This window comes from Podarcis gaigeae, assembly GCF_964106915.1.
Source record: "Podarcis gaigeae genome assembly, chromosome: 1".
In the NCBI taxonomy this organism is placed as follows: Eukaryota; Metazoa; Chordata; class Lepidosauria; order Squamata; family Lacertidae; genus Podarcis; species Podarcis gaigeae.
In genome coordinates this window covers 57,289,196-57,314,374 of record NC_139678.1, presented here as the reverse complement: position 1 = coordinate 57,314,374, position 25,179 = coordinate 57,289,196, and the positions used below count along the sequence as shown (strand labels likewise).

General features: G+C 40.7%; 1 protein-coding gene across 1 annotated transcript in view; it reads left to right on the top strand.

Annotated features, from left to right (window-relative positions):
• The window catches only part of EHF (ETS homologous factor), a 48,408-nt gene extending 26,158 nt beyond the window's left edge, over nucleotides 1–22,250 (top strand). Inside the window, exons 2-9 of the mRNA XM_083753195.1 lie at nucleotides 230–329; nucleotides 5,545–5,790; nucleotides 7,541–7,600; nucleotides 10,149–10,217; nucleotides 10,318–10,386; nucleotides 18,441–18,503; nucleotides 19,741–19,936; nucleotides 20,731–22,250. Of these exons, the coding sequence (XP_083609321.1) occupies nucleotides 233–329; nucleotides 5,545–5,790; nucleotides 7,541–7,600; nucleotides 10,149–10,217; nucleotides 10,318–10,386; nucleotides 18,441–18,503; nucleotides 19,741–19,936; nucleotides 20,731–20,830 (900 nt within the window). The 5' untranslated portion in view covers nucleotides 230–232 and the 3' untranslated portion in view covers nucleotides 20,831–22,250. The remainder of the gene's footprint in view (nucleotides 1–229; nucleotides 330–5,544; nucleotides 5,791–7,540; nucleotides 7,601–10,148; nucleotides 10,218–10,317; nucleotides 10,387–18,440; nucleotides 18,504–19,740; nucleotides 19,937–20,730) is intronic.
• The last annotated feature ends 2,929 nt before the right edge of the window (nucleotides 22,251–25,179 follow it).

Genomic DNA, 25,179 nt, shown 5'->3' with positions numbered 1-25,179 from the left:
AGCTTACTCTTTTATGGATGGGTGGCTGTAGAAACTTGATTCATGCATATGAAAATCAGGCACAGCAATGTTTTGCCAGTAGGAAGTTTTATTTCAGCCAGAAAGGGGTTGTGGCAACTTGTTCCTAACCTGGGCTGTGGTATTTGCCATTGTTTGCTTTTGATGGGATATTCTTGGTATTTGTGGAGCAAGAAGTTTGAGCTAAGTCAGCTGTTTGGTTCATTTGCAGATCATGATTTTAGAAGGAACTGGCAGAATGAGTCTTAATTCAGTCACAAGTCTTCTCCACGAGCAGCCATCCTGGACAGATGGATACCCCACATGTCATGGTAGGAAGAATTCACCCGTGGTGATCTGTGAATTGACTTGGGAGTTGTAAACCTTTATCTTGCCCTTATTCCACTTGGGGGGGGACTATCCAGTCTACTTTACTGCAGTATTATTGTTTGTATTACAGTTTTACTGTATTCCTTAAAAAAAAAAACAAGAAAATTCCACGCTACCAAAATGGAATGCAGTGTAACCAATGCAATTTATATTCTATGGTAATTTATTATACCCTATTTATTCCTGCTATTTATTTGGAAGATGATGATTATACTCTATATATCACAACATTTTGGGGGGGAAGAATCTAAGAAGTGGCTTAGAAATTAAAAACCAAAAAACAGTAAGTAAATGATAAAAATCCATCAATTAAGAACAACAGAGTAAATGAACAGAATAACTATAATATAGTATAATATATAATATAATATAATATAATATAATATAATATAATATAATATAATATAATATAATATAATATTATAAATTTCCTGCAAAGGAGTGTACTGTCAACAGCAGCCATGATGCATACTGCTCCCCAATAAACACCACATTCTAATCTAGCCATGACATCAGGAGAAATCATTTCTACAACTTGAAATTCTCCATTCCAATTCTGACTGTTTTAGTTAACACTGAGTGGTGGTTGTTGGCACTGAAACTCAGGATGCCACCTATGGCCAGAAGTTATTTGGGGTGAGATAAACCTCTTCATTTGGCACAGGACTGAAATCTACACTAGACTTGCTCTGAAATAGGTCACGTATGTAGGACAGACTCATTAAAGCCTTTCTGTCATTAAATGCTAAGCAATTAGACTAAAAGCCCCTAATTTCTGTATGTAGAAATATATTCAGGTGTTTGTTGGAGACAGCAGTTTCCATTGAGTCTGCTGTTGACGGTATACATTTTTTCATGAAGTTTATTTGAGATATCTATCTATCATCTATCATCTATCTATATCTATCTATCTATCTATCTATCTATCTATCTATCTATCATCTATCTATCTATCTACCATCTATCTATCTATCTATCTATCTATCTATCTATCTATCTATCATCTATCTATATCTATCATCTATCTATCTATCTATCTATCTATCTATCTATCATCTATCTATCTATATCTATATCTATCTATCTATCTATCTATCTATCTATCATCTATCTATCTATCTATCTATCATCTATCTATCTATCATCTATCTATCTCTATCTATCTATCTATCTATCTATCTATCTATCTATCTATCTATCTATCATCTATCTATCATCTATCTATCTATCTATCTATCTATCTATCTATCTATCTATCTATCATCTATGTATCTATCTATCATCTATCTATCTATCTATCTATCTATCTATCTATCTATCATCTATCTATCTATCTATCTATCTATCATCTATCCCCTTAATTTCTGTATATAGAAATATATTCAGGCTGTGAATCCATGTAGATTTAACTTTTAAAACGTTTTCCTTAACTCTAAATAATCCATTTATTTATTGCATTTATATCCCACCTTTTTCTCCAAGCAACTCAAGGTAACATACATGGTTCTCCCTCTTTTTATTTAATCCCCACAACAACCCTGTGAAGTAGGTTAGGATAAGAGGCAGTGACTGGCCCAAGGGACCATGAACCATGGCCAACAGGACTAGTCTGACACTCTAACCACTAGCTCACAACACTACCTTTAAACCTGGTCACATAACGTAACTATTAGTCAGTTTTCTTCTGACAATTCACCATACAATTATATTTCTCCAATATTTTTTTAAAAAACTATCTCTAAAAGAATTTCTGGTTATTTTATTTTAAAATCCTCATAACAAACTCTTATTGCCAACTTTCCTTTTATCAGCAATGTTTCCTCTTGAAATTGATGCTTCACAGTTGTTCCACTTTTTGAGTTGTCTGACAAAAACAGAATTTCTCAGTAAGGATATCAGATTCTGAAACTTCTTAAGATTCACTTGTAGTTTTGAATGCAAACACACCTAGGTTCCCAAGTCAGATCTTCCTTCAAAAATCACATGAAGTGTAGAAAAAAAGAGTCATTTGCTTGTCCATTTTTTTTTACCAATTTGGTTATGCACATGGGTGTTGCCAGATGGGGCAAATGGGACACGTTTTGCCTACCTAGAAATATACTTTGTCCCACTTCTGTCCTCCCACCCTGATCCCACCTCCCCTGGTTCTGCCACTACCTATGCATTATTTAGATTTAGAGAAGCTAGACTACTCCTTATATAAAATGTGGTATAGAATAAAACCCTTGCAAATGTGATCCTCCAGACACAATGTAAATAAGAAGAGAGAATACATACATTCTGAGTGTATACGTCTCCGTGCTCCTGTGTTGAGTTCCTTTCAATTTTCCCAACAACTGGGAACATATTGACTATCTTATTTTATTGCATAATAAAGAACTGAGGCCACCATCACAGTTTTTAAATAATTCAATCCTCTGGTAGTCTGTCCACTTTGAGATACTATTGCAGGCTTTAAGTGATGACTTGCTGGGAGAGAGACTGCTTGCCTACATTTCAGAAACACAGACTAACTCCAAATTGACAGTGGGATGTTTAATATTTATTCTTTCAAGCCCTGTGAGCTTGCATGCCCAGATACATGTGCATACACAAATATGCTGTTGCACAGTATTGTTTACTTTTCAGGTGGTTGTTTTTTTAATATAAAAAACCCCAATATTTCAGATATTGTTTTGTTCAGTATTGGTATACTTATTAATATTTGGATATTTAAGAAGCAGCTTAGAGTTTGGCCTTGAAATCCAGGGGAGGGGAAAACATTTCTGCAAATGTCAGACCAGATCTAAAATATGCATAATACTGACTGGCTAGCCCAAACGATCTTGCCAAGAAATGCCCCTTTGGAGCAGTCTTGCACTTCAGAAAAGTTCCTCTTTTTATTAATAAAAGCTGATGAATGGATGGATAAATCACATATATATATATCCCTGTGTTTTTCATGACATTATTGTAAATCTCCTTGAGATAGATGTAAAAACCGATTCAATCTATCAATAACAATAGCTATCAAAAGGTGTGTGTCTGCCATTTCTGCTGCAAAGTCAAGAGGAAGTCAGTCAGTATGTCTTGTTCGCTAATATGCTATCTGAGATCTCTGGCTTCACCGATAGAATGCTTGTATTTAGAACAAGAGCAACAGGAACAACAAAAGTGTTTCCAAATTTCCAAAGCCTTTCATGAACCCTAGAGCAGATATCTAGACTAGCTTTTCTGCACCTGCATTGGAACTGAAAACAGAGGAAAAAATTGGGTTAGAGAGACTTGGAGAGTAGACACTCTGTAATATTGAGCCATATATGAATTTAGGATTCTCTATTGCTGGGGTATTGCCTTCTCAAGGTTGGGGTGGAGGGTATACTGCTCCTTTCCTGTCATCCCTCGAGGATAGATCACAAATAATGATGGAGGAGATGGTTTCTCCATCTCATGGCCTTTAGCCTGCAGGGTGGTTCAAGGGTCTATCTTGGTGCCCATTAATATCTATATGAAACCACTGGGTGGAGTTGCCTGGAGATTCAGGGTGTGGTGTCATCAGTACACTGACAACACCCTACTCTTATCTCTCCTTCCCATCTAATCCTAGGAAGGCAGTAAAAGTTGTGAATGGGTGTCTGAGGTCTATGATGAAGTGGATGACAGTAGAAAAACAAACAAACCCTAATCCAGAGAAGATGGATGCGCTGTTGACTGGAAATATGGCTGGGCCTGGAATAGGTGCACAGTCTATTGTGAATGGGGTTCGACCCACCCTGGAACTCAGATTTGCAATAGGATGTCCTCTTGGATTTAGTGCTGCTGTGAGAGGGTGGCAGCAGCCAAGAATGCTTTTTACCAGTGATAATGCCGACTGCATACTTTCTTGGATACAAACAGCCTCGTCACAGTAATTCTTGCCTAATTGCTATAGTGACATCCAGATTACTTTACTGGAATGTGGTCTACATGAGACTGCCTTTGAGGAGTCTTAAGAGTCTAAAACTGCTTTGGAACACCAAGATCTTGCCTGGGGCAGTCCTTAGTAGACATGGAGTACCAATTGTGATACAACAATGGCTTCCAGTTGGTTTCTGGGCCCAATTCAATGTTAGCTTTGACCTTGAAAGCCCTAAATGGTTTCGGTCCATAATATCTGAAGACTAGGGGCTTTTTTTGCAAGTGTATTCTGCAAAATATGTCATTGATTCAATAACATGCCTTAGTGGCAGACTTAGACTGTAGTATCCACACATAACCCCACTTTATTAGTTGTTCTGCATTGCTTCCCCAACTTTACTATACTGTTGCCATCTGGAGGGGCACTCTGGCACTCTGGCACTATGGCACTATGGCACTATGGCACTATGGCACACACACACACCCAGGATAAAAATTACACCATAACAGCTGTAGTATCAAAAAGATAAAGGATTTCAGCAGGATGTTACGGGACATGTACTGATTGGAAACAAAGCAGTGTGTCTGCCCCCCAAACCTGTGTAGGTGCAAACATTATTGAAAGTGAGATTGCATATAACTGCCCATATACCACCATGAGCACAATTTTTTTTTAAAAAAAAGACATCTGGCAAGGTCTCAAGGTTATCAACACCTGAAGTTTTCTCTCTCTCTCAGATGCCTTGTTCTCTCACCTTCTGTCATACAATGGGCAGTTACCTAGGACAGGGCCTTTTCATCAGTGGCACTAAGATTATGGAGCTGCCTTCCTAGGACTCACTTCACAGTGGATTTATAGTAACTAGATGGAAGCTGTTCAGAGGACCTTTGGGGACTTCTGCTTTTATTGTATTTTTACCACCTAAAAATACTTTTTTTGCTGCTTTTGTTGGCTTTTGTTGCTACTTAATCAGTTATAGTATTCTTTCTTCTGCTGTTTAATTATTTGCTGCTTAATGTTTGAGTTGCATCCAAACAAATTTTACTCAGAGCAGACCCATTGAGAGGAATGGAGCTAAGTAAGGCATGCCTTTTAATTTCAATGGGATAAATGCATCTCAGCTTGCCAGATCAAATAGTGTCCCTTCTCCTCCTCTTGTGTGCTGTTCGGGGGTGGGGGGAGGCAGGAAATCTGTATATAAAATAATACTAATGCCATTTTACCTACATTATTTGCTGACGATCAGTGATCAGGCAAATGACTCGAGTTTTTTCTTGCAGCATCAGGCAGTTTCTTTGGAACTCAGTGGCATGAGATACACCCTCAATACTGGACAAAGTACCAGGTCTGGGAATGGCTTCAGCACCTTTTGGACACCAACCAGCTCGATGCCACCTGCATTCCTTTCCAGGAGTTTGATATTGGTGGGGAACATCTGTGCAACATGAGTTTGCAAGATTTCACCCGAGCAGCTGGCACAGCTGGGCAGCTTCTTTACAGCAGCCTTCATCACCTGAAGTGGAATGGTAAATAAAGCATACTAAAGTATCAGGGATTCCAGACCGGATGTATACAATTCTGTAAATTACTTGTTCCTGCATGGCACATCATTGTTCCCTGCAGAATTTGCTTCCACGTCTGAAGTAGCAGCTGTGTTTCTTGCGGCTGGATTCTGACAGTGCAGTTGGGGCTGTGGGTATGAAAGATCGTACTGCACAAAACCTTTGCTTAGTGAGAAATTTTTATGTACTTTTTGAATGATGGGTTCAGTCATGTCCTGTTCTCCCATCACTCAAATTTTACTAGCACCCCTTCATTTTTTTAAGGAGAAGCTTTCTTCAGACCAGGTTTGGGGAACTTCTCTCAGTCAGAAGACTATGTGCCTGGGTGGTGGGCAGGGCGAGAGGTAAAAGTGGTCAGAACAATGGTGGTGACTTTTACCTTTGTACAGTAGGCTACCATGCAGATACCAGCACGCCTCTCCTCCTTCCCTCCATTCAGACAAGAGGCATAAGCAGAGTTCAAGAGCACAGTCCAGCCAGGCAAAAACACTCAAAGAGGATGAGGAACAGAGACAGTGATTGGTGTGTCTTGGGAGGGTGTGTGGCCTGGAAAGAGTTCCGGGGACCAGATAGAGAGGACTGGAGGGCCACATTTGACTTCCGGGCCTGAGGCCATAGCAGAGGCGCTAGCTTCTCCAGAGGATCAGGCCCCCCAATGTGATGCTGTGCAACATTATCTAAATATTGAAGGGGCCAAACTCCCTAAATTAGGGGAGCCAAAAGTGCCTTGGTCCCTAGGAGTTGGCACCTTTAGGCCCTACCTACCATTTCCATTGCTTCCTACCTTTACGTGCTTCATTGACATCCCTCCTTAAAACTTATATGTGAACTTTAAATTCAGTGTTACAGGGATAACATTAGCTTACCACTCAGTTTCTGTATTGATATCTAGTATGCTAATGATCTGCAGGTTAAAACATGCCCTTCATATTCCTTGAAACACCTTGGGATGATATCTGCATAACTGCAGCATTCATTGAGCCAGGCAAATTCATCCTATTTCAGGTTTACGAACCTCCAGCATCTCTTTTATATGGTAATCAGAGCAATATCAGGTCTTTAAAATAGCTGAATATCAAGACAAAGTTTGCAGCAAGGCCATCACATAGCAAACTGAGTAGTGCTGAGCATGAAATCTATGCCCCAGAGACCATGCTGGCAGTCTCAGAATGGCCCCTTTAGCTGTACCAAGTAAATAGGGAGGTGCAAGCCAGGACGTGTGCAAAGCCAAAGAAGAGGATGGGCAGGGAAAACACTGAATGTTTCAGGTAAATATAAACCTATAACTTTGCAAAGGTTTTATATAGGCTCCCAGCCCTTGTGAATCTGAGACTTGAAAATGTATTTTCATGAATTCAAAGTGCTGCATTAGGATATGGTTGCTGAATGGCTGAGGGCACAATGGTTTTTGTGCTGAATGCCGCACAAAAACCTCACACCCACAGGTGTGTTTGATACGTGTGTTTGCTTGCGATTTTGATATGTGCATGCCAAGGAGCTGGGGAGGGGGAGAGAATCCTGTGGGAAGACACTGTCATGCAGAAGTTATAAAGCAAGTGACTGCTTTTCTTTCTCGTTCTGCTATAAACCAGTAACTAGTAGAGCTGTCTGATAGCATTGGTTCTTCTTGTCGAAACAGGCCAATTGGTTTGGTGGTGTGTGCTTAAAATCCTGCCCTTATGTATATTGAGCTGCCCTTTGCATTCTCTTGCAGGCCAGTGTGGAAGTGAAATGTACCCTTCACACAATGTCATTGTTAAGACAGAACAAACAGGTGGGTGATGCCAGCAATATTGATGTCCCAATCAACTGCAAACAACTCCAAATAGATATGAATTAAGATGATGTGAAGAAATAAAGACAGGCACATTTATCTGAAAAAGGACAGGGAAGCACATTTCAATGTTACCATAATAATAATAATAATAATGATAATAATAATAATAATAATAATAATAATAATAATGATGATAATAATAATAATAATAATAATAATAATAATAACAACAACAACAACAACAATAATAATAATAATATGCACTAAATATAAGGGGAATGATGTGAGTCAACATTAAGCATTTTTAAAGTTTCATTGATCGCAATACATGAGAGTCAAGCATGTTCTTGTATTTCTTGTTGAAGTCAATGGGACCTCTTGTGGAGGGACCACATAAAGAAGGGCCTCAAATTATGGTCACAGAGTCCGGGTCGGTTCATATGGGGAGAAGCGTTTCTTGAGGTATTGCGGTCTTGAGCTGTTGAAGGCTTTATAGGTCAAACCCAGCACTTTGAATTGGGCCTTGAAACTGATTGGCAGCCAGTACAGTCAGGCTATGGTACAATGCTACTGACATAGTATATGTTCTTATCAATCTTAGCTTTTTTTCAGATATCCCTTTCTTTAGTAGACATGCTATGGCAGTGCTGGAAGTGTAAGGGAACATTTTGAGCTTCACCTTTAGAACTCTAGGCAGGGCAAGTTCACCCAAGTCCAAGGTGAGGGGAGATACCACCCTCCACCAGACCTGAGGGCAATGGGCTAGGTTAGGGAATGCTGGCGGTGTTGAATGGCTGACACAGCTCTGTCCTTCAGTGCACTTTGTGGCTTTCCCCTTACCAACAGATTTGTCATTGACTTCAGTTGGATGTAGACTGCTTGCCATATTTGGCATTCCTTCAGTTCAGCTGTATGTGATTACCAATGGTGGCTGATGCCAATTGGGACTGGGTCCCTCCCCCCCCCAAAAAAAACAATTTAAATTAAACTAAAGTGAAGAAATAAAAAGGAAACAAAAAGTGCACACAAAGTACAAACCCCCCTTTAATTCCGTACATAATTGTCGAGCATGAAGGCATATGAGATGAAATTATCATTCTGATACATATACATTTATTTATAACTGACTATATTTTTTAATACATTCCATTCCCAATGTCGTTTTATTTGTTCATACACAATCTATGGCTATGCCAATCTGCTCGCATGTTGCAAGAGTTGCCATATTTTCTACCCATTGATTAAAGGGGACTGGCTGAGTGGAATGCAAACAGACCAATAGTTGGTGGAGACAAAACGAATGACTGGCAGAGCCAAGTCATTGAAGTCTTGTCCCCATCCTTCCTAGTCTTGTCCCCAGACAGGCAGTGCTATCCCTTGGACTAGCTCCATTCGCTCTAATGGACAAACCTCCACTGATGATGACTCTTTTTAACTTTCTGTAAAGGAAACAAACCGAAGTAGAATGCTACTGGAGATATTCTGATACCGTGCAGAACTGCAAAAATAAAAATTCTTCCAAGCCCCTCTTGGGTGAGGCTTGTTTTTAGAACAAACAATGGGTAGATCAGGTGTCTAAACAACAAGAGGGTGTGTGCTATTTGAAGGACATAGGTTTGGGATGCCCAAACACGTAGCTGGTAAGCAGAAGATCGGCTAAATTCCTGTGTCATAATTCTTAACCTAGCCAAGAACAATGACTTAGTAAGTGATTCATTTTCAGCTGTAATCACATTCATTGCTTTAAAAGACAAACCGATCCCCAAAATCACCTTGTATTTTGAAATACAAACAAAAACAAACTTAACAGCTCCAAATAAGTAACATGTGTTTGTACAGATTGATGATACTTTTGTAACAATACCACGCTAGTATCATGCTTGTTACCCGTGTGCTACGGCTCAAAAGGAAATTTTGGAAGGTTTTCGAAACCTTTGTGTTTTTCTCTGTTGCAACAATACATTTTGCTTCTTGCGGTTCGTTGTAAGGGTGCCAGGTCAAGACTTTAGAACTTCAGGGCAACTTCAGGCTCAGTTTCAAATGTAGAACATGTGCAGAATTCTGCAGCTACAATCTCTCTTTCCTCGTCAAATCACTATGAAACCACTGGGCCATATAAAATGCACTGGGAATGGATTTAAGCAAGAAAGGTTTGAGCAGGGCCATCCCTATCCTCTTGCCAAAGCAGCTGTTGTCACACTGGTGGGGGGGGAAAGCATCCTCATGGGACCAGATCTGGCTGAAGGAACAGCGACCTGGACCTGGGTGTAGGAGTTATGATGATTTGGCAAGGAGAGCTAAAGTTCCTTATCTGCAAAGGATAAAGTTCCTTATCTGCAAAGAAAGATCAAGACACATGGAAGGCAGAATGTCTCACTCTAAGCATCTAGACCACTCAGTTTGCCCCACTACTTTTTTTTAAAAGAAGTGAGACATTCAAATGCTTAAGGTTGTCTGGATTGGTGCTGTGTGTCCTGAATATGGAGCATTTAAAAAGTTGCTTTACCAACATTGACTCTTGTTTCTTTTTGTTTGCTTGTTTAAGATCCGTCTTTAATGGCGTCATGGAAAGAAGAGAACTATTTCTATGATAGTGGATATGGTGGCACAGTAGGTAACTAACCCAACAACCTATAAAGCATTTTCAAATGGTTCTGGGATACTCTTTTAACAAGACATTACATCATTGTCACTCTTTCATTTTGAATCCTTAGAATTAGTGGACAGCAAAGCGTACTGTCGAGCACAGATTGCAATCAACGCTACTAGTCACCAGCCTACTGGTAAGCATATTTAACATCTTATGATTTACAGTGGTACCTCGGGTTACATACGCTTCAGGTTACATATGCGTCAGGTAACATATTCCGCTAACCCAGAAATAGTACCATGGGTTAAGAACTTTGCTTCAAGATGAGACAGAAATCGTGCTCCGGCGGCATGGCAGCAGCAGGAGGCCCCATTAGCTAAAGTGGTGCTTCAGGTTAAGAACAGTTTCAGGTTAAGAATGGACCTCCGGAACGAATTAAGTACTTAACCTGAGGTACCACTGTAGTTCAGATGCTTCAAAACCTGGGCAGAGTCAGACAGCCACCTCATGATATCTGATTTCTCCAAAACTGGAATGAATATAAACATTGTGTTGCATATGCATGGTTCGTTGCCAGTTTTGTGCATGGTTCAGTATGTATATACACTTCAGAAAAACACGGATTGGTCTGTGATCTGAGAATTAGAATGAGAGTGGCTGTCTCTGCCTTGATTCTTCCTTACTACATTACACTTTGAGTTGGTCAGAAATAGAAGACTATGAGCTGAATCACACCTGCACATTCATCACAAGTGATTTATTTATTTACTGTTCCATCCCCCTCCTTCTTCCTGCAAGGAGTTCAAGGTGGCATACATGGTTTTACCCTTTTCCATGTTATCCTCAGCCAACCTTGTGAGGTAGGTTAGGCAGAGATACGGTGACTGGCCAAGGTCAACTAGTAGATGACTTAGGATTTGAACTTGTCTTGCCCTTGTCAAAGCCCAGCACTTAACCACTACAGCACAGTGTGCCCATGCTGTGGAATTTGCAGTGCTTAATGGCTTCCTTTCTTGCAGCTGTTAAGGTACAGGAGCTCTGCCAGCAGAAAAAGATGGCCGTCCTATTTTCAAATAGGCCATTAACAATGGCAGAAAAAAATGCATTTGAGTGTTCAATGTCATTTTGATCTACAGCAGCTGTGCAACCTGATTTATCTTGGTGCACACACTTCAAACAAGTGAGCTCAGCAATTGATCACTCTTTCCCTTTTGCTGTCCACCCATTCTCATTAAAAATGGCTGCTAGCTCTTCAAATCTTTCCTGACAGTGATGAGGTTCAGTCAAGCTCCCTGTTGTGGTGTGTTTATCCACTTCCTTGTTGGGCCTAGAGAGGTAGGATGGCATGCCAAGGGCACAGCGCTGTAAAAACCAAAGTTGCATATTCTGAAAAAAACACTGATGTGGCTTTTTTCCTGAATCATATGCAATTATTGTGAGCACAATTCAAAGTGTTGGTGCTGACCTTTAAAGCCTTAAATAGCCTCAGCCCAGTATAGCTGAAGGAGCGTCTCCTCCCCCATCGTTCAGCCTGGACACTGAGGTCCTCCTCTGAGGGTCTTCTTCTGGTTCCCTCACTGCAAGAAGTGAGGTTACAGGGAACCAGGCAAAGGGCCTTCTTGGAAGTAGTGCCCTCCCCGTGGATCACCCTCTCTTCAGATGTCAAGGAAATAAACAACTATCTGACTTTCAGAAGACATCTGAAGGCACAAGCAGAAAATATAAAAATAAGATAAATAAAAGAGAGGGACACCCACAATATGTCTAGAACTAGGGTCAGTGCCAAGTAATCAGGGTATATGCTAGCAATCCTGCCCACAAACTGGTCATACACAAGAGGCAGCTAATGACCTCTCAGTGATGGAGACACACCCCAGCACACAATCCACACCCTCACCCACACCAAGCAAGATGAAGCCACAACAACACCAGTCCACAAGGCCCAGATGTACAACCAGTCCTCAGGGAGGAATTATAATATCTTTATCCAGCCACTCTTTTAGGAGCATAACACATGCTCAAGAGATGGAAGATGTGATATGCATCAAAGTGCCCAATTGTGTCCTGGGAAACTCACACACCCCTCCCTGGGACAAGAGTTTCAGACCCACCCAGAGAGGAAAAGAGCCTTTTGCCAATTGGCCAAGGGGAAGGACAAGGAGATGCAATAAGGAGCATCACAAACATACACTGACATCAGTACCTTCCAGTGTCTCACTGTATAGTTGGGAAGCAGGTGAGGAGAGTCTGAGGCCCATCAGAGGATGGGGAAATATGCCCCAATAACTGTTTGTATGCCTGGAAAAACAAAGCAGTTGCGTTAGGAGAGAAGGATGGAGGGAACTTTTGATACTTCAACCCATACTGCAGACACTACTAAGCAGCAATAAGCAGCAATAAGACAAATCACAGAGCATTTGTCTTCCCTGCACCTGATTTCAATAGTCAGTCCTCAGCGCCAGGAGCACAGAGGTTGCAAGAAGACTCTTAGGTGGGAAGAACACCTACTGTTTTCCATTCTTGAGTTATTTGGCTCAATCCCAGAGTGCACTCTCGTAAAAGGAAAAGGAGAGGCCCTCCCACATTGAGGCACATTGAGCCAACAAACTGAGGAGCAAATAGCCTCGTTCCTCCATGTTCCAAGCAACCCCTTTTGCCTACCACTCCTTCTGGTAGGTAAATACAGCCCCATGCCACACACGGTATGAGTTATGATCTCCCCATGGCAGTTCGCTATAATTAGGTATTGAGTCCTCTGTTCAGGCCATTGATGTGGGCACAGCTATTTTTGAATTCCTGCCCTTTTCGACTGAAGTCAATGGGGGGCGGGGGTAATTTCCTGCCCCAGGTCTGGAGCTAGTATAAATTTGTGCTGCCAACGGATCTATGGGCATCGATTGAAGAGGTATAGGATCTGGAGCAAGGGTGCTTTCTCCCTTGTGCTGTGCACAAACTTCATGCAACTCTACCCTTGTTTTAGCTGCATTACAGGCATCTCTTCAACCACAGAGCAGCTCTGCCAACCAGGATAATCTGCAGGCATTCCACTGGTGCAGAGGTTTTCAACTGTTTTGGGTCTACAGCTCCCTTGACCAACTACATTCTTGGGCTCAGGAGCCCTGTTATATCACCCCTTGCCTACAGAGCCAACAGCCCCTCACCACTTTTTGAACACCCTCCCATGTGGAGTGTTCCCTTAGCCTCCTCTCCCCACTCCTTGGGAGTCCTCCGGGCAGATACTGGTCTCTGAGCTGCCCACCCTGCTCCAAAGAGAGGTTTCTCCACACACTGCCCCACAGGGGCCTGGGAAGCACCCCCTGGCTAGTCCCAGAGGCACCATTCACCTGGAGAGCTTGTAGGCAGGGCTGCTGTAAGAAACAGCCATGCAAGTCTTTGGGAAGCAGAGATGTGAGAGACTATCAGAGGAGGGAGGGAAGGAAGGAAGGAAGGAAGGAAGGAAGGAAGGAAGGAAGGAAGGAAAGAAGGACAGAGGCCAGTGTTGCCCATGGCACCCTGACCATCATTCAAGGCACCCCAGGGTGCCATGGCAAACTGGTTGAAAACCACTGCACTGGTGTTTCTGTCATGATGGCAACATAACTGCCATTCTGCTGGCACAGCAGGGCTTCTATCGGATCCAAAAGCCTCTTTAGCGAGCAGAACTCCAGTACAGGATTGTGCCCTAATTTCAATAGAATAAAATAACTAGATAATTCAAGAGTAGTGAGGATTTCTTTTCCCTAGGAGAGTAAATTTGAATTCCTTGGAGTCTCATTCTCAGGGCAAAATTCCCAATGGAATTTGGTTTTAAGGCTGGTATGCTTCCATAAAGGCAGGACTGTCAAGCCTTAATTAGATTTTGGGACTTTCCCACAAGCTCAGCAAATCGTACAAGAGGATGGTGTTCTCTGAACTTGACAATGCAGAAGGAAGCACAAATGTAATTAGCTGGTTTTCAGCTGTGGGTACAGATTTCCAGCAGAACCTAATGGAAGGCCATTTTCCTGGAGTGCTTATCAGTGTTGCAACAAAAAAACGTTCGGACACGTTTGTGCAGAAAGCCTGGCAGTTACTGTAAGTCATCTGCACATGCAAATAGCTAATTTCCATTGGTCACGGTTTATACATGTGTGTAGGTGGAAGAACACGTGTGGGCTTTAAGCTTCTCTGGCACTGATCTCCTGCAAGGCAGACACAACACAGGTTCCTGGCACTCGGTGATGTGCCACTGATAAATGGAAACAGATTGCCACTAGCAGATTAGGCAGGCAAGCCTTCAGCTTCTTTGGCTTGTTTTTAAAGTAGTGAGTGTTCAGCATACTAAGTGTGCTAAGTGATGAACAGAGAGAATTTCTACCTTTCATTACTCTGGAACTTCTAGTGCTCAGAAATCTGATTTCCCTCCCTCCTCCCTCCGGCATACTGTTGCAACAATTTCTAACAACATTGTCTCTTATGCCCCTGGGACCTGTTGATTGTCCCACTTCCTGAAAAATAGGGATGGCTGAATCTGTCAATTTTGCTTTCTCCATTTCCAAGTTGGTTCTCCACATTTCCACATCAAATTCTTTTAACTGATTTTTTTTTTTTACTGTGGATTTTTCTTATTAAAAACATTTTTGTATGAGGTTTTGACTAATATACAGTTTTGCAAAGTGATTGCCTCTCTTTGTATGTTCTTTTCACTAGTATAGGCACTTCCATGCATGCTTTGCCCTAGTGTATTCATTTTTGTACCCATTAGTTGGCTGGGAAACTGCATTGCAAAATTCGGGGACAATGCAAATTTCAAAGCGGGATTGTGTTTCAGTCTGTGTATTGTTTCAGAAATTGCAGAAATTGCAAATGAGGTTGGTCCGCTTGTAACTAAACCGAATTTCTCCCCCATCCATACTCAGAAACACACCATTATGTGCTCAGGTTGGTTGAGCTCAGTGCTTTTCTTCTAGGAAAAAAGGTACCAGTACTGTGTGCCCTTGAGTACCTCCAGAAAAAAGCACTAGTGAGCTAAAGGGAAAAGTTGCCTTGTCCTGTGGCTCACAGCTGAGGCTGAGTAGCTGGGAGGCAAGTGTGAAATGGTAGAGTTTGAGATAGAGGGTATTGAGCCAGGCAGTGTCTGGAAGACCACATATGTGAAAGGTTGGTGTCTGGAGTTGACTGCCTTTGGGTAGATTGCAGAAGGAGGACAGCACATTGGGGTGGTATTTTGAAGTGTCAGAGTCTTGGAGACTTTGCTCTGCTGGGGACGGCAAGAGAGACAGCAGCTAGAACATATTATTGTTCTTGATACTATATTGAATACATAATTTCCACATTTTACGTTGTATATTTGTTGTTTTGTTATGTGAGTTGCTTTGAGTGTTATTTTAACTATATTCTAATCTAATCTAGGCTGCATTCACACAGCACTTTTTTCTATTTCCCCAGGGTTTTCCTAACTGCGAATTTCTGCATTATATTTGAGCTAACAAATGAAGTAAATGCCACCTTCATAAATCTAGTGGAATGTAGTGGGAGATTAGCACTCATTTTTGTGTTAATTCCTTCTGAGGAAAAAAATCTATTTGCAGCTCCATTAACCCAGAAAACTACAGGGGTAAAATGCTGAAATTTGGGGTGCTGTACTCGCATACAGTTCCTGCTGTCTTTATGGGGGAATGATGGGGAAACAGAAACGCACATTTTTGGAAAAGATGAGGGAGTAGCAATGCTGTCCAATGTCCACTAGTATGAATGAAATTTAGTTTAGCATGCCAGTATATCAGTCAAGAAGCCACAGTTCCATAATGCAACAGGTACCACAGTGCGAAAGGCACATTAAAAAAACAGGACAGAAGAGCTGACATTATAATCAGGAAAACTAATACAATATTTTCCATCCACCCCTGTTATTTCACCACTACCCACACTTTGCATTAGATCAGTTACCAGAAAATAATGAAGGAGGAAGTCTTTAATATAATTTCTGGAAAATAATGGGCTTACAGAGGATACAACAAAGGGTGTGGCAGGCCTAGCATTAGTGTGTCATTTAATTTCAGTTTGGTCTGAGATAAGTTTTCCTCCCTCCCTCGCAATATTAGAACTTGGGGTTATTCCTCAATCAAGTTGACTGGCAGTGGGTTCAAGTGTGAGAAACAGAAGTATTGCTTCACCCAGTGTGTCCTCCACTTCTGGAGTTCACTGATGTGGTGATAACCATAAATTTTAAAAGGCGCGTGCACACACACACACACACACACACACACATATCTGAGACTTGTTTGTTTAGTATGAAGGTCTGGAGAGGTTTACAGAATTTCTCGGGGTCAGGAACCAATAATGCTAGGCCTGCGAGTGGAAGACTTTGCATGAGCATTCCTGGCACCAGCAGTCAGTCAAGCATTAGCCAAGGGCCCCAGTGGTCAAAAGGGCCCTTCAGTGGCCTGACCTGGCTGTGCCATCTTATTGCCCTCATTGCTTGCCCCTGGTGTATCTGTTTCTGCCTTGGGCAGGTAGCACTATTGCTTTTGAACAGGAGCCAACCTTGGTTCTTATCTGTGGTAGCTGCCTGCCATTTTAATTTACCTCAGATGCAATGACTCAACCTTTAGATCCAGGGCCAATGTGTTTTGGATCAATTAAAATGGTAGGCGGCTACTATGGACAGGAGCCAAATGAACCTACCCTATTCTTTTGATTGTATTAGTTTTAAACTGATTTTAATATTGTATTTATAAAATGTATGTAACCTGCTCTGGGGCCTTGGGGTGAAGGGTAGGTAAGAAATCAAATTAACCTGCACCATTATGCTAAAATGCTGTCTGGATACCCAGCAAGGAAAGCAGTAATTGCTGCTGCAGAAAAAAGTCAAGTTGTATAGTGTGTGTGTGTGTTGCCAAGCAGGGGAGGGGGCATCATGGTGAGAACCCTCTGAAATTTGCTGCTGTCCTAGAGTATGAGGAGGTGAATATCCAACAAAGGAAGCCTAACATTGTCTATATGTTTTTCCCTCGCTGTCTTGGTGCTAATCATGATCATTTCTGCACCCTTCCACCTCTGCTAATTCAGCTTTCAAAAGGCAAAGGGTTCAAAGAAAGGGACTGGGAAGAAGGACAGGAAGATTGTGCCTCTTTAATGAATTACTAGTTATTTTATGCTCCTTTCTGGTGTTCAAGCAAAGCACCTGGCTCCTGTTCTGAACGCTCCAGCTACTTCTTCACTTGACTACTATAATACACTATCCATTGAACTGTTATAAAATGCAGCTTGGAAACTTCAAAATGCAGCAGTTCTGCTTTGAGCTGGAACCAAATAGCAAGCTCACATAGATCTTGTGTGACCTTTACTAGCTACCAATTTGTTCCTGGGCTCAATCCAAGTTGTTGGTTTTGACCTTTAAAGCCCCAAATGGTCTGAGCCTGGGTTAATCTGGGAGTTTCTCTCTCCATATAGTACTTAGAGAATTATATGTTAGATGGGGAATTGTGGTACTTTACATATTATTGAATTCCATCTCTCGCCAGCCAGTTAGCTGAGCCCGTGGTCAAGGATGATGAGAGCTGTAGTCCAGTAATATCTTCTGGAAGGCCACAGCTTCTTCATTCCTGACTTGGATCATCTGGATAATTTTCCCCCTTGTTGCGGCACTAATATGCATTTTAATTTGCCCTCCTCCCCCCAGTGTTTAAAAAAATAACCAGTGACAAGGGCCACAAACTGAGGATTGCAACTGAAAGAAATGTAATAGTTTATTGATACACTTGTGTTTATTGATAGGGAGAGGAATAGTAAATAAATAATATTATGAACTTAAATAATTGCATAACAAACAAAAAGGAAAAGTCAATCAAGGCAGGACAATGTAATAGACAACACAAGGCAATGTAAATAAACAATAATAAAGACAGATGATGGCTTGGATTGTGAAAATTCCGCTTGGTGAAATTCATTGGACCTATTTAATGGATGCATTTAAGGACTTTGGGAAAACATTTTTGTTCTTTGAGCCTTTTGTGATTTTGGAAAGGGATAATTTTATTAGGTTTCTGTTGCTTTATTTTCAAACAGATTTGAAGGTTTGGCACTGAATGAAAATGTACTTTTATGCTATGTTTCTTCATCTTGCAAGCTACTTTGAGAACAGAATATAAACAATACATTTTTGTGTAGATAAGGCTTATCATGTGATTGTTTCTAGAAACAGGGTCATGAGTGTGTGTGCCAGAACAGGTGGAAGAACTGACCTATCCCCCTTTTCTGTTACAGAAGATGCTTCAGGACTGAAAAAAACACAAGACCACCTTCCAAAATCTCACAGCAAGAAACACAGTAAGTTAGCTACTACAGAACTATTGCCCGGTAAGGTGGGGCTGAGCAAATATTTACTGACATAACAGATAGTGAAGAGAACCAGAGCCAAAGGAATTGCACACAAAATGCCCACTGTAAACTTCATTAGAATTCAAATGTCTGAGAAAAAACCTGAAGGTCCTACTCTATTATACTCTTTTAAGCATTATCTCCTAGGGATAAATGGCAACATGATAGCCTTGGCTATGAACATCCCCTTCACCTTCACTGTCCAGTCAAAGTAAGGAATGTACTTTAAGACATTTGTTTGGATGTTGTAGCTTGCCAGCTATGCAACTTTAACCTTCTCCCACTGTATTTGGAGATGAGTTAGGTGGTTAGACAGCTACAATGCTCAAAAAAGCACACAACTGCTCTTTTTATCTGTTCCTATTCCCATGAGGATGACCATTCAGAGTCTGGTACTAATTTGGGAGTTCTTCTCAGAATGTCCCATTTGAACTGGGCTAAGTTGCATATTTTCCCTTCATTCAAAGCAGACAAGAGTACAGGAAATAACACTGAACGTAACTGATTTGCAGAAAACACTCTACGATCTGAAATTAGAGACAAAAACAAAAATGAGTTAGGTATTTGTCCTTAGTGAGAACCTCAATACTACAAATAAACTTGTAGGAGATGGCTTGTTAACCAAGATGTCATTCTTTCATAGAAATGTAAACTTTGTAGTGGTAGGCATGGATTGAATCTTTCATTGATTAAACATTTGCCATTGGTGGGGATGGAGGAGATAAACTGCATGTTGTTCTCTTCTGCTTTTCAAACTGTCCTCAGCTAAACAGTTAGTGGGGGGTGTTTCAGGGAAATGTGGCTTGGTTGAGAAAGATCGAGCACTCTCTTTCCTCTTGTCAATTATCCACTGCAAATTGCTTCCCTCTAAGTTTTTAAGTATGCTTTCAGAGGCAGAAGGAAGAGCCTTTGGGCTTCTTTATACACAGCTGCAGTGTAGCATGTCTTTTGCCTGACACCAAATGATGCTTCCTGTGGTCAGAAAATTTTCTAACTCTCCTAGATCGATATGCTTGTCTAAGGACAATATACCATCTAATTTTTCACCTGTTCATAGAACTATTGGTTATTTCTATACACAGCATAAGGGATGACCTCCTATTAGGAACTGGGGGGGGGGGAGGATTATCTCCATGTAGTAGTTGTTGCTGTGGATAACTTTTCATTGTATTTCATTTTATTTTAGCTCCTCGAGGGACTCACTTGTGGGAATTTATCCGAGACATTCTCCTGCATCCGGAGAAGAATCCAGGCTTGATAAAATGGGAGGACCGGTCTGAAGGCATCTTCAGATTCTTAAAATCTGAGGCAGTAGCTCAGTTGTGGGGAAAGAAGAAAAACAATAGCAGCATGACTTATGAGAAACTCAGCCGTGCCATGAGGTAGGTTAACAAGAAGGGAGAAAGTTTGGGCACCGAGTAACTGTGCTTAGTTTGGAATCCTACGGTGTGATCAATGTATTCGATATAGAGCAGGAGAGTTGAGCACATGGCCCTCCTATATTTTGTCCAAGGCCCATTGGCCCAGCAAGACCAATGGTCCTGGATTTTGGTAGCTATAAGCCAACATTTGGAGGGCACTGCTTCCTCATCCTTGATATAGGAGTTCCAATGAAATATAAGTAACCACACCGACTGATATTTGAAAAACTGTGATGCATGATATTGCAAAATGTTGCATGTAGCCTTTTATTGGCCTAGTGGCTATCACAGAGAATTGTCACAATTCCAACCAAATTGGGAATACTTAAATCTCTGTGAGTTAATTGGTTTCATTGATTTAAAGTATGCCTAATTTCATATTGATTTCTTATTGAGCTATGTTACTTTGAGCCTCTGTGTTCAGTAAACTAATGAGTCAATATTTGTTGGGGCAGGGGGATTACACTTGCCTGTTCCTGCTCTGACCTTCACCGGAAAGTGGGTGGTGGGTCTGCCACAGTATCTTGTGGATGGAGTTTGGGGTTTCTAGACCCTGTTGCACTCCTGATCACATCATGCAGTGGGTTCTGAATCCCCTATGAATCAGCCTTCAAATAAGCTCACCTATTTTCTGTTTGGGGAAGAGGAATAACCTTATTTGCCAAATCCAATTTTAATTTGAGTTCAGGGGGAAATTCACCAACCATTCATTAGACAGTTCTGATATATCCAACTTCATTGCTCCTTTTTAACAGATACTATTACAAAAGAGAAATTCTCGAACGTGTAGATGGTCGGAGACTAGTATATAAATTTGGAAAGAATGCCCGTGGTTGGAGAGAAAATGAGAACTAAGGATCCACTTTAAAAACAACTGTACAAATTTTCACCACCAGGAACTTGTCATGGATGTAAATATTTCAGAGACTATTTTCTTCTATTTATGTACAAAAAATTGAGGGAGGACGGGCAGAAATCTACTTCTAATGGGAAGAAGGAACACTATGGTTTATTGATGTTGAAGTTATTTTATTTGACATATGTCCTTCTATGGGGAAAGATGTACACAGTTTTCTGTGACCTATGATATAATGCTGTATGGTTGTGTTTGGGGATGTGTTTTCCTTTCTTGTGAAGACTTTAAAAAATGTATTCCAAGAGAAATGTGATTTATAACAATACTGTGAGAGAAGAATGTACTAAGATGAACTCACAGGGCATTACTTTTTACTTCAGAGCCTGAAAATAAGGACTATTGCTTTCTGCATGTAAGAGAAATTAGGATGCATCTATATATTGCCCTTCCCCAACCTGGAGCCTTCCAGATATTGTGGCAAATGGTCAGTAACAAGGGGAGTTGTAGTCTAAAAGATCTGGAAGGTGTCAGGTTATGAAAGGTTGATCTATATCCTTTATCACAGTGCCAGGATCATATGAGAAGATCTGGCCACTCAAATCTTGTGTCTGTTTTAGAGGTAGCTGAGTAAAACTGTGGAATATGATGACTGGAGGATATTATTTCTGTAGTCAATGTGCCCTTGCCCTGTCTTGGTCTCTGTTCTTGACCCTCAATTTAAGAGATGGATTCATGTTCCTGGATGAAAGACTATTTGTTCAAATAACTGTCCTGGAACATGAGAATCCATGATCTCAGTAAAAGGGTATTCTTTTGTTCTGTGAACTACCCTGAGGCCTCTGGGTATAGGGTGGTATATAAACTCAATTATTATTATTAATAATAATTTTGTATTTTTAAAGTGGAATTTGATTACCAGTTTTATGAATGCTTAGCTAGCTTATTAAAAAACCCAAAAAAACTCATGGTGACAGCCTTCCCCCACCTGGTACAAGTTGTTGAAATGCAACTCCCATCACTCCTGTTGGAGTCTAACAATACCTGGACAGCACCACATTGAAGAAGTGGTTGGCTGTTAACTTGAGACATGTTTGAGTGTCTTAGGCAATCACTGTGCCAAAATCTCTGTGAAAAAGTCAACTTTTTGGTCAGATGTAATCCTCATACAGAGAAGGGCTATAGTTCTGTGGGGGAGCACATTCTTTCCATGCAAACAATCTTAGGTTCAATTTCCAGAATCTTCCAGTAGGGTTGAGAGGCTCCTGCCTGAAGCCTTGGTAGTGCCAATCATTGTAGACAATACTGAGCCAAATGGTCTGACTCTGTATATAGTACCTTCTTATGTTTTGACTTAATATGGGTTTAATTCCTGCTCATATGTAAGAGTAAGAGCAGGATAGAAATGTAACCATATACAAATATATCTATCTATCATCTATCTATCTATCTATCTATCTATCTATCTATCTATCTATCTATCATCTATCTATATCTATCTATCTATCTATCTATCTATCTATCTATCTATCTATCATCTATATATATCTAACAATGGTCTGATGGAGATTTGGGGCCTGCCAAATGTTTCTGAACTCTGGCAGTCACAGCCAGCATGGCTAATTGCCAGAGAATGTGGAATTTGTGGTATGGCAAAATCTGGAAGGGGCAAGATTATCTACTCTTTGCCTAATACAAACTGTTCATCATGCACTCAAAAATTCTGTTTCTGGCTGCTATATATACATGTTGGCCTAGTTCTCATTCAGGTGAGATCTAGACTGCACCACATTCCATAGTTGAATTCTCCTCCATTCAAAGGCCACTCCTTCTATCTGACATCTCAAGGAGAAAACTGACGTCTCAAGGAGAAGCCTAGGGTAGAACTTTACATCTAATTTCTTTTTGTAACAATTTCTTTGTTTTTCTTTTTTTATGGAAGACCATTCCGTCACATGAGCACTTACAGGCACTGTGAAATGATATGGTCTAGACACAGATTTACCCTATCAGGGGAAATTAGGCAATTGTTGCAAGTGCTTAACTTAAAAAAGGTCACTTTGGGCTCATTTATATTTGCCCACATGATTTAAATCCAAACTGGAGTCTTAATTTCAAAGTTTCCTTTTAAAGTTCTTAGATGGCAGGTGATAGCTCGTTTTCTAGGTATATAATGGAAGAATAAAGCAACAGAGCACAGCACAAAACTGTCAAGGCTACTGGGGGACTTGGTCAGGTTTTTGCAGAAGCAACCAAGTCTTCTACAGCCTTAAAGGTCAATGAGTTGATGATGGCGTAAGCTTTTGTGCCTCCCTCTTTGGTCTTTGCAGAAAAACACACATAGGCATGTCAGGGAGACAACACCTTTTCCTGCTCAGTTATTGCCAAAGCTGTCACCATCAGTTATAGTTATGTGACATTTTTTACTTTACATAAGGTGGGTGGAGGCAGGTTCATCTTATTTACAAATGAAATCATAGGACTCCAGCCGTCAAAGCAAGCCTTTTCTTCTTGTGTCTTTTTCTTGACTTAACATTTGTTCTGTCTCTGAATCAGATTCCACCACCCCAGCTTGCTTCCTATTGCCATTGTTAACTTCATGGGTCCCCGCATCTAACCAATTATCTGATCCTGCATAAATGTTAGGCGATGGGTTGGATTTGTCACTGTTGGGAATTACCAGTATGGAGTGTTTCTGAGCCAAAAGGTTATACACATTTATAGCCAATCTATAGTCCTAATGAATGAAACACACTGAATGGATAATTTTGTACTTCTAATTTATCAGTGCTTGGGAATAAAAGAATAGCACTACACAATGGCCCAGATCACACACAAAGCTAAGCAAAATATGGCAAAGCGTTGCCCTGCTTTCAGGAGCTAAGCCATGGTTTAGCTTCACATTACGTCTGAATCTGAGCTCATAATTTGTTTCCCCCAACAAATCATGAATGTGGGGTCAAGAACAAACCTTGGCAATATTCGTGGCTTGTTTGGAGCTTGACAAACCATGAGCCTGGGATCAGACATAATGCCAAACCCAAGCCATGCCTTAGCTTTGGGATAGCATAGTAGCAGGAGGACTTGAGGAGGAGAAAAGTATCTGTACTTTCAGTCATTTATAACCAGCCTTGGCTTGGATAACGTTAAGTGCAAACTGTATGTGCCGCCTTCTGTAATATGTAATATGAGAAGGTAATTAAAAGAATTTCTGTGCTACATACAAAATGGCTGACAGTTGTGTTAGTATTTAATTATTGTGCTGGCTCGAATTCAAGCCCTCAGCTGGTTAAATTAGCTGTAGTCCTTTCTGGTTTCTTATTTTGTCCCACACCTTTCTTGCTTTGGAATTCTTGGAAGTAATCCACATTGACTAATGCTGCTATTTCACTGTCACATAGATCTTGTGGTAACTACTTATAATTATGCCATCATGTAAAAATACTTCTTTGATGACAATTTTACGGGAGCTAGACTGTTCCCAGCAGCTCCTCAGTTTGCAGAGATATTGTAATTAGGTGTGAACCTTTAGGACATAAGACTACATATTTGCATCGGTAAAATAGTTGTTCTCTCGTCCCGGCAATCCCTAGGGACGAAAATTCTATGAGAGGGTCTAGTGATTTATCTCAGCACCCCCTTCCTGCAACAGGGGTGGAGAACCTGTGGCCGTCCAGATGTCATTGGACTACAACTCCTATCATCCCTGATTATGTCCATGCTGCGCGGGCAAGTGAAGTCCAACTGCACCTGGAAAGCATAGGTTCCCTATCCTGGCTATACAGGAGTCTTTGGTAGAAACTAGCATAAAACCAGCATAAATTTGTAGTGTAGAGAAGATGAGGAACAGTTCTTCCTCTTATAATGAGCAGGAACTGCGGGAATAGTCTCTTTCTGAGTTCATAAACAACCTTCATTAGATTATTTCTCAACCCTATAATATCAATCCACGATACTGAATAATAGTATCAGATATTTCCCGCTATTGTTCAGGACTTCATTTGATTTCAGGACTCTATAGATTTGGAAACAGAAGTAACATAAGATTTACTCTGCTATAAACAGAGACAATAGATTTATTAACTGCCACAGATCTTGCCAAGCACATGCGGTCCCAGCCAAAAATGAACTTTTTACCATCTCTAACCAACAGGATGTTTATATGAACGTTTATATGATAAAGGCATTTCTGAGATTGCTGTTCTAATACGGTATGTTGGCAAGCAATGGAGTGATGATTTTTTAAAAAAAACAAAAACAAAAACAAAAGGTTTATATATATATATAATATTACTCTGGTAAGATTTGTATATATTTTTATTTTAGCATATTTTTAATATGCATAAAGTTC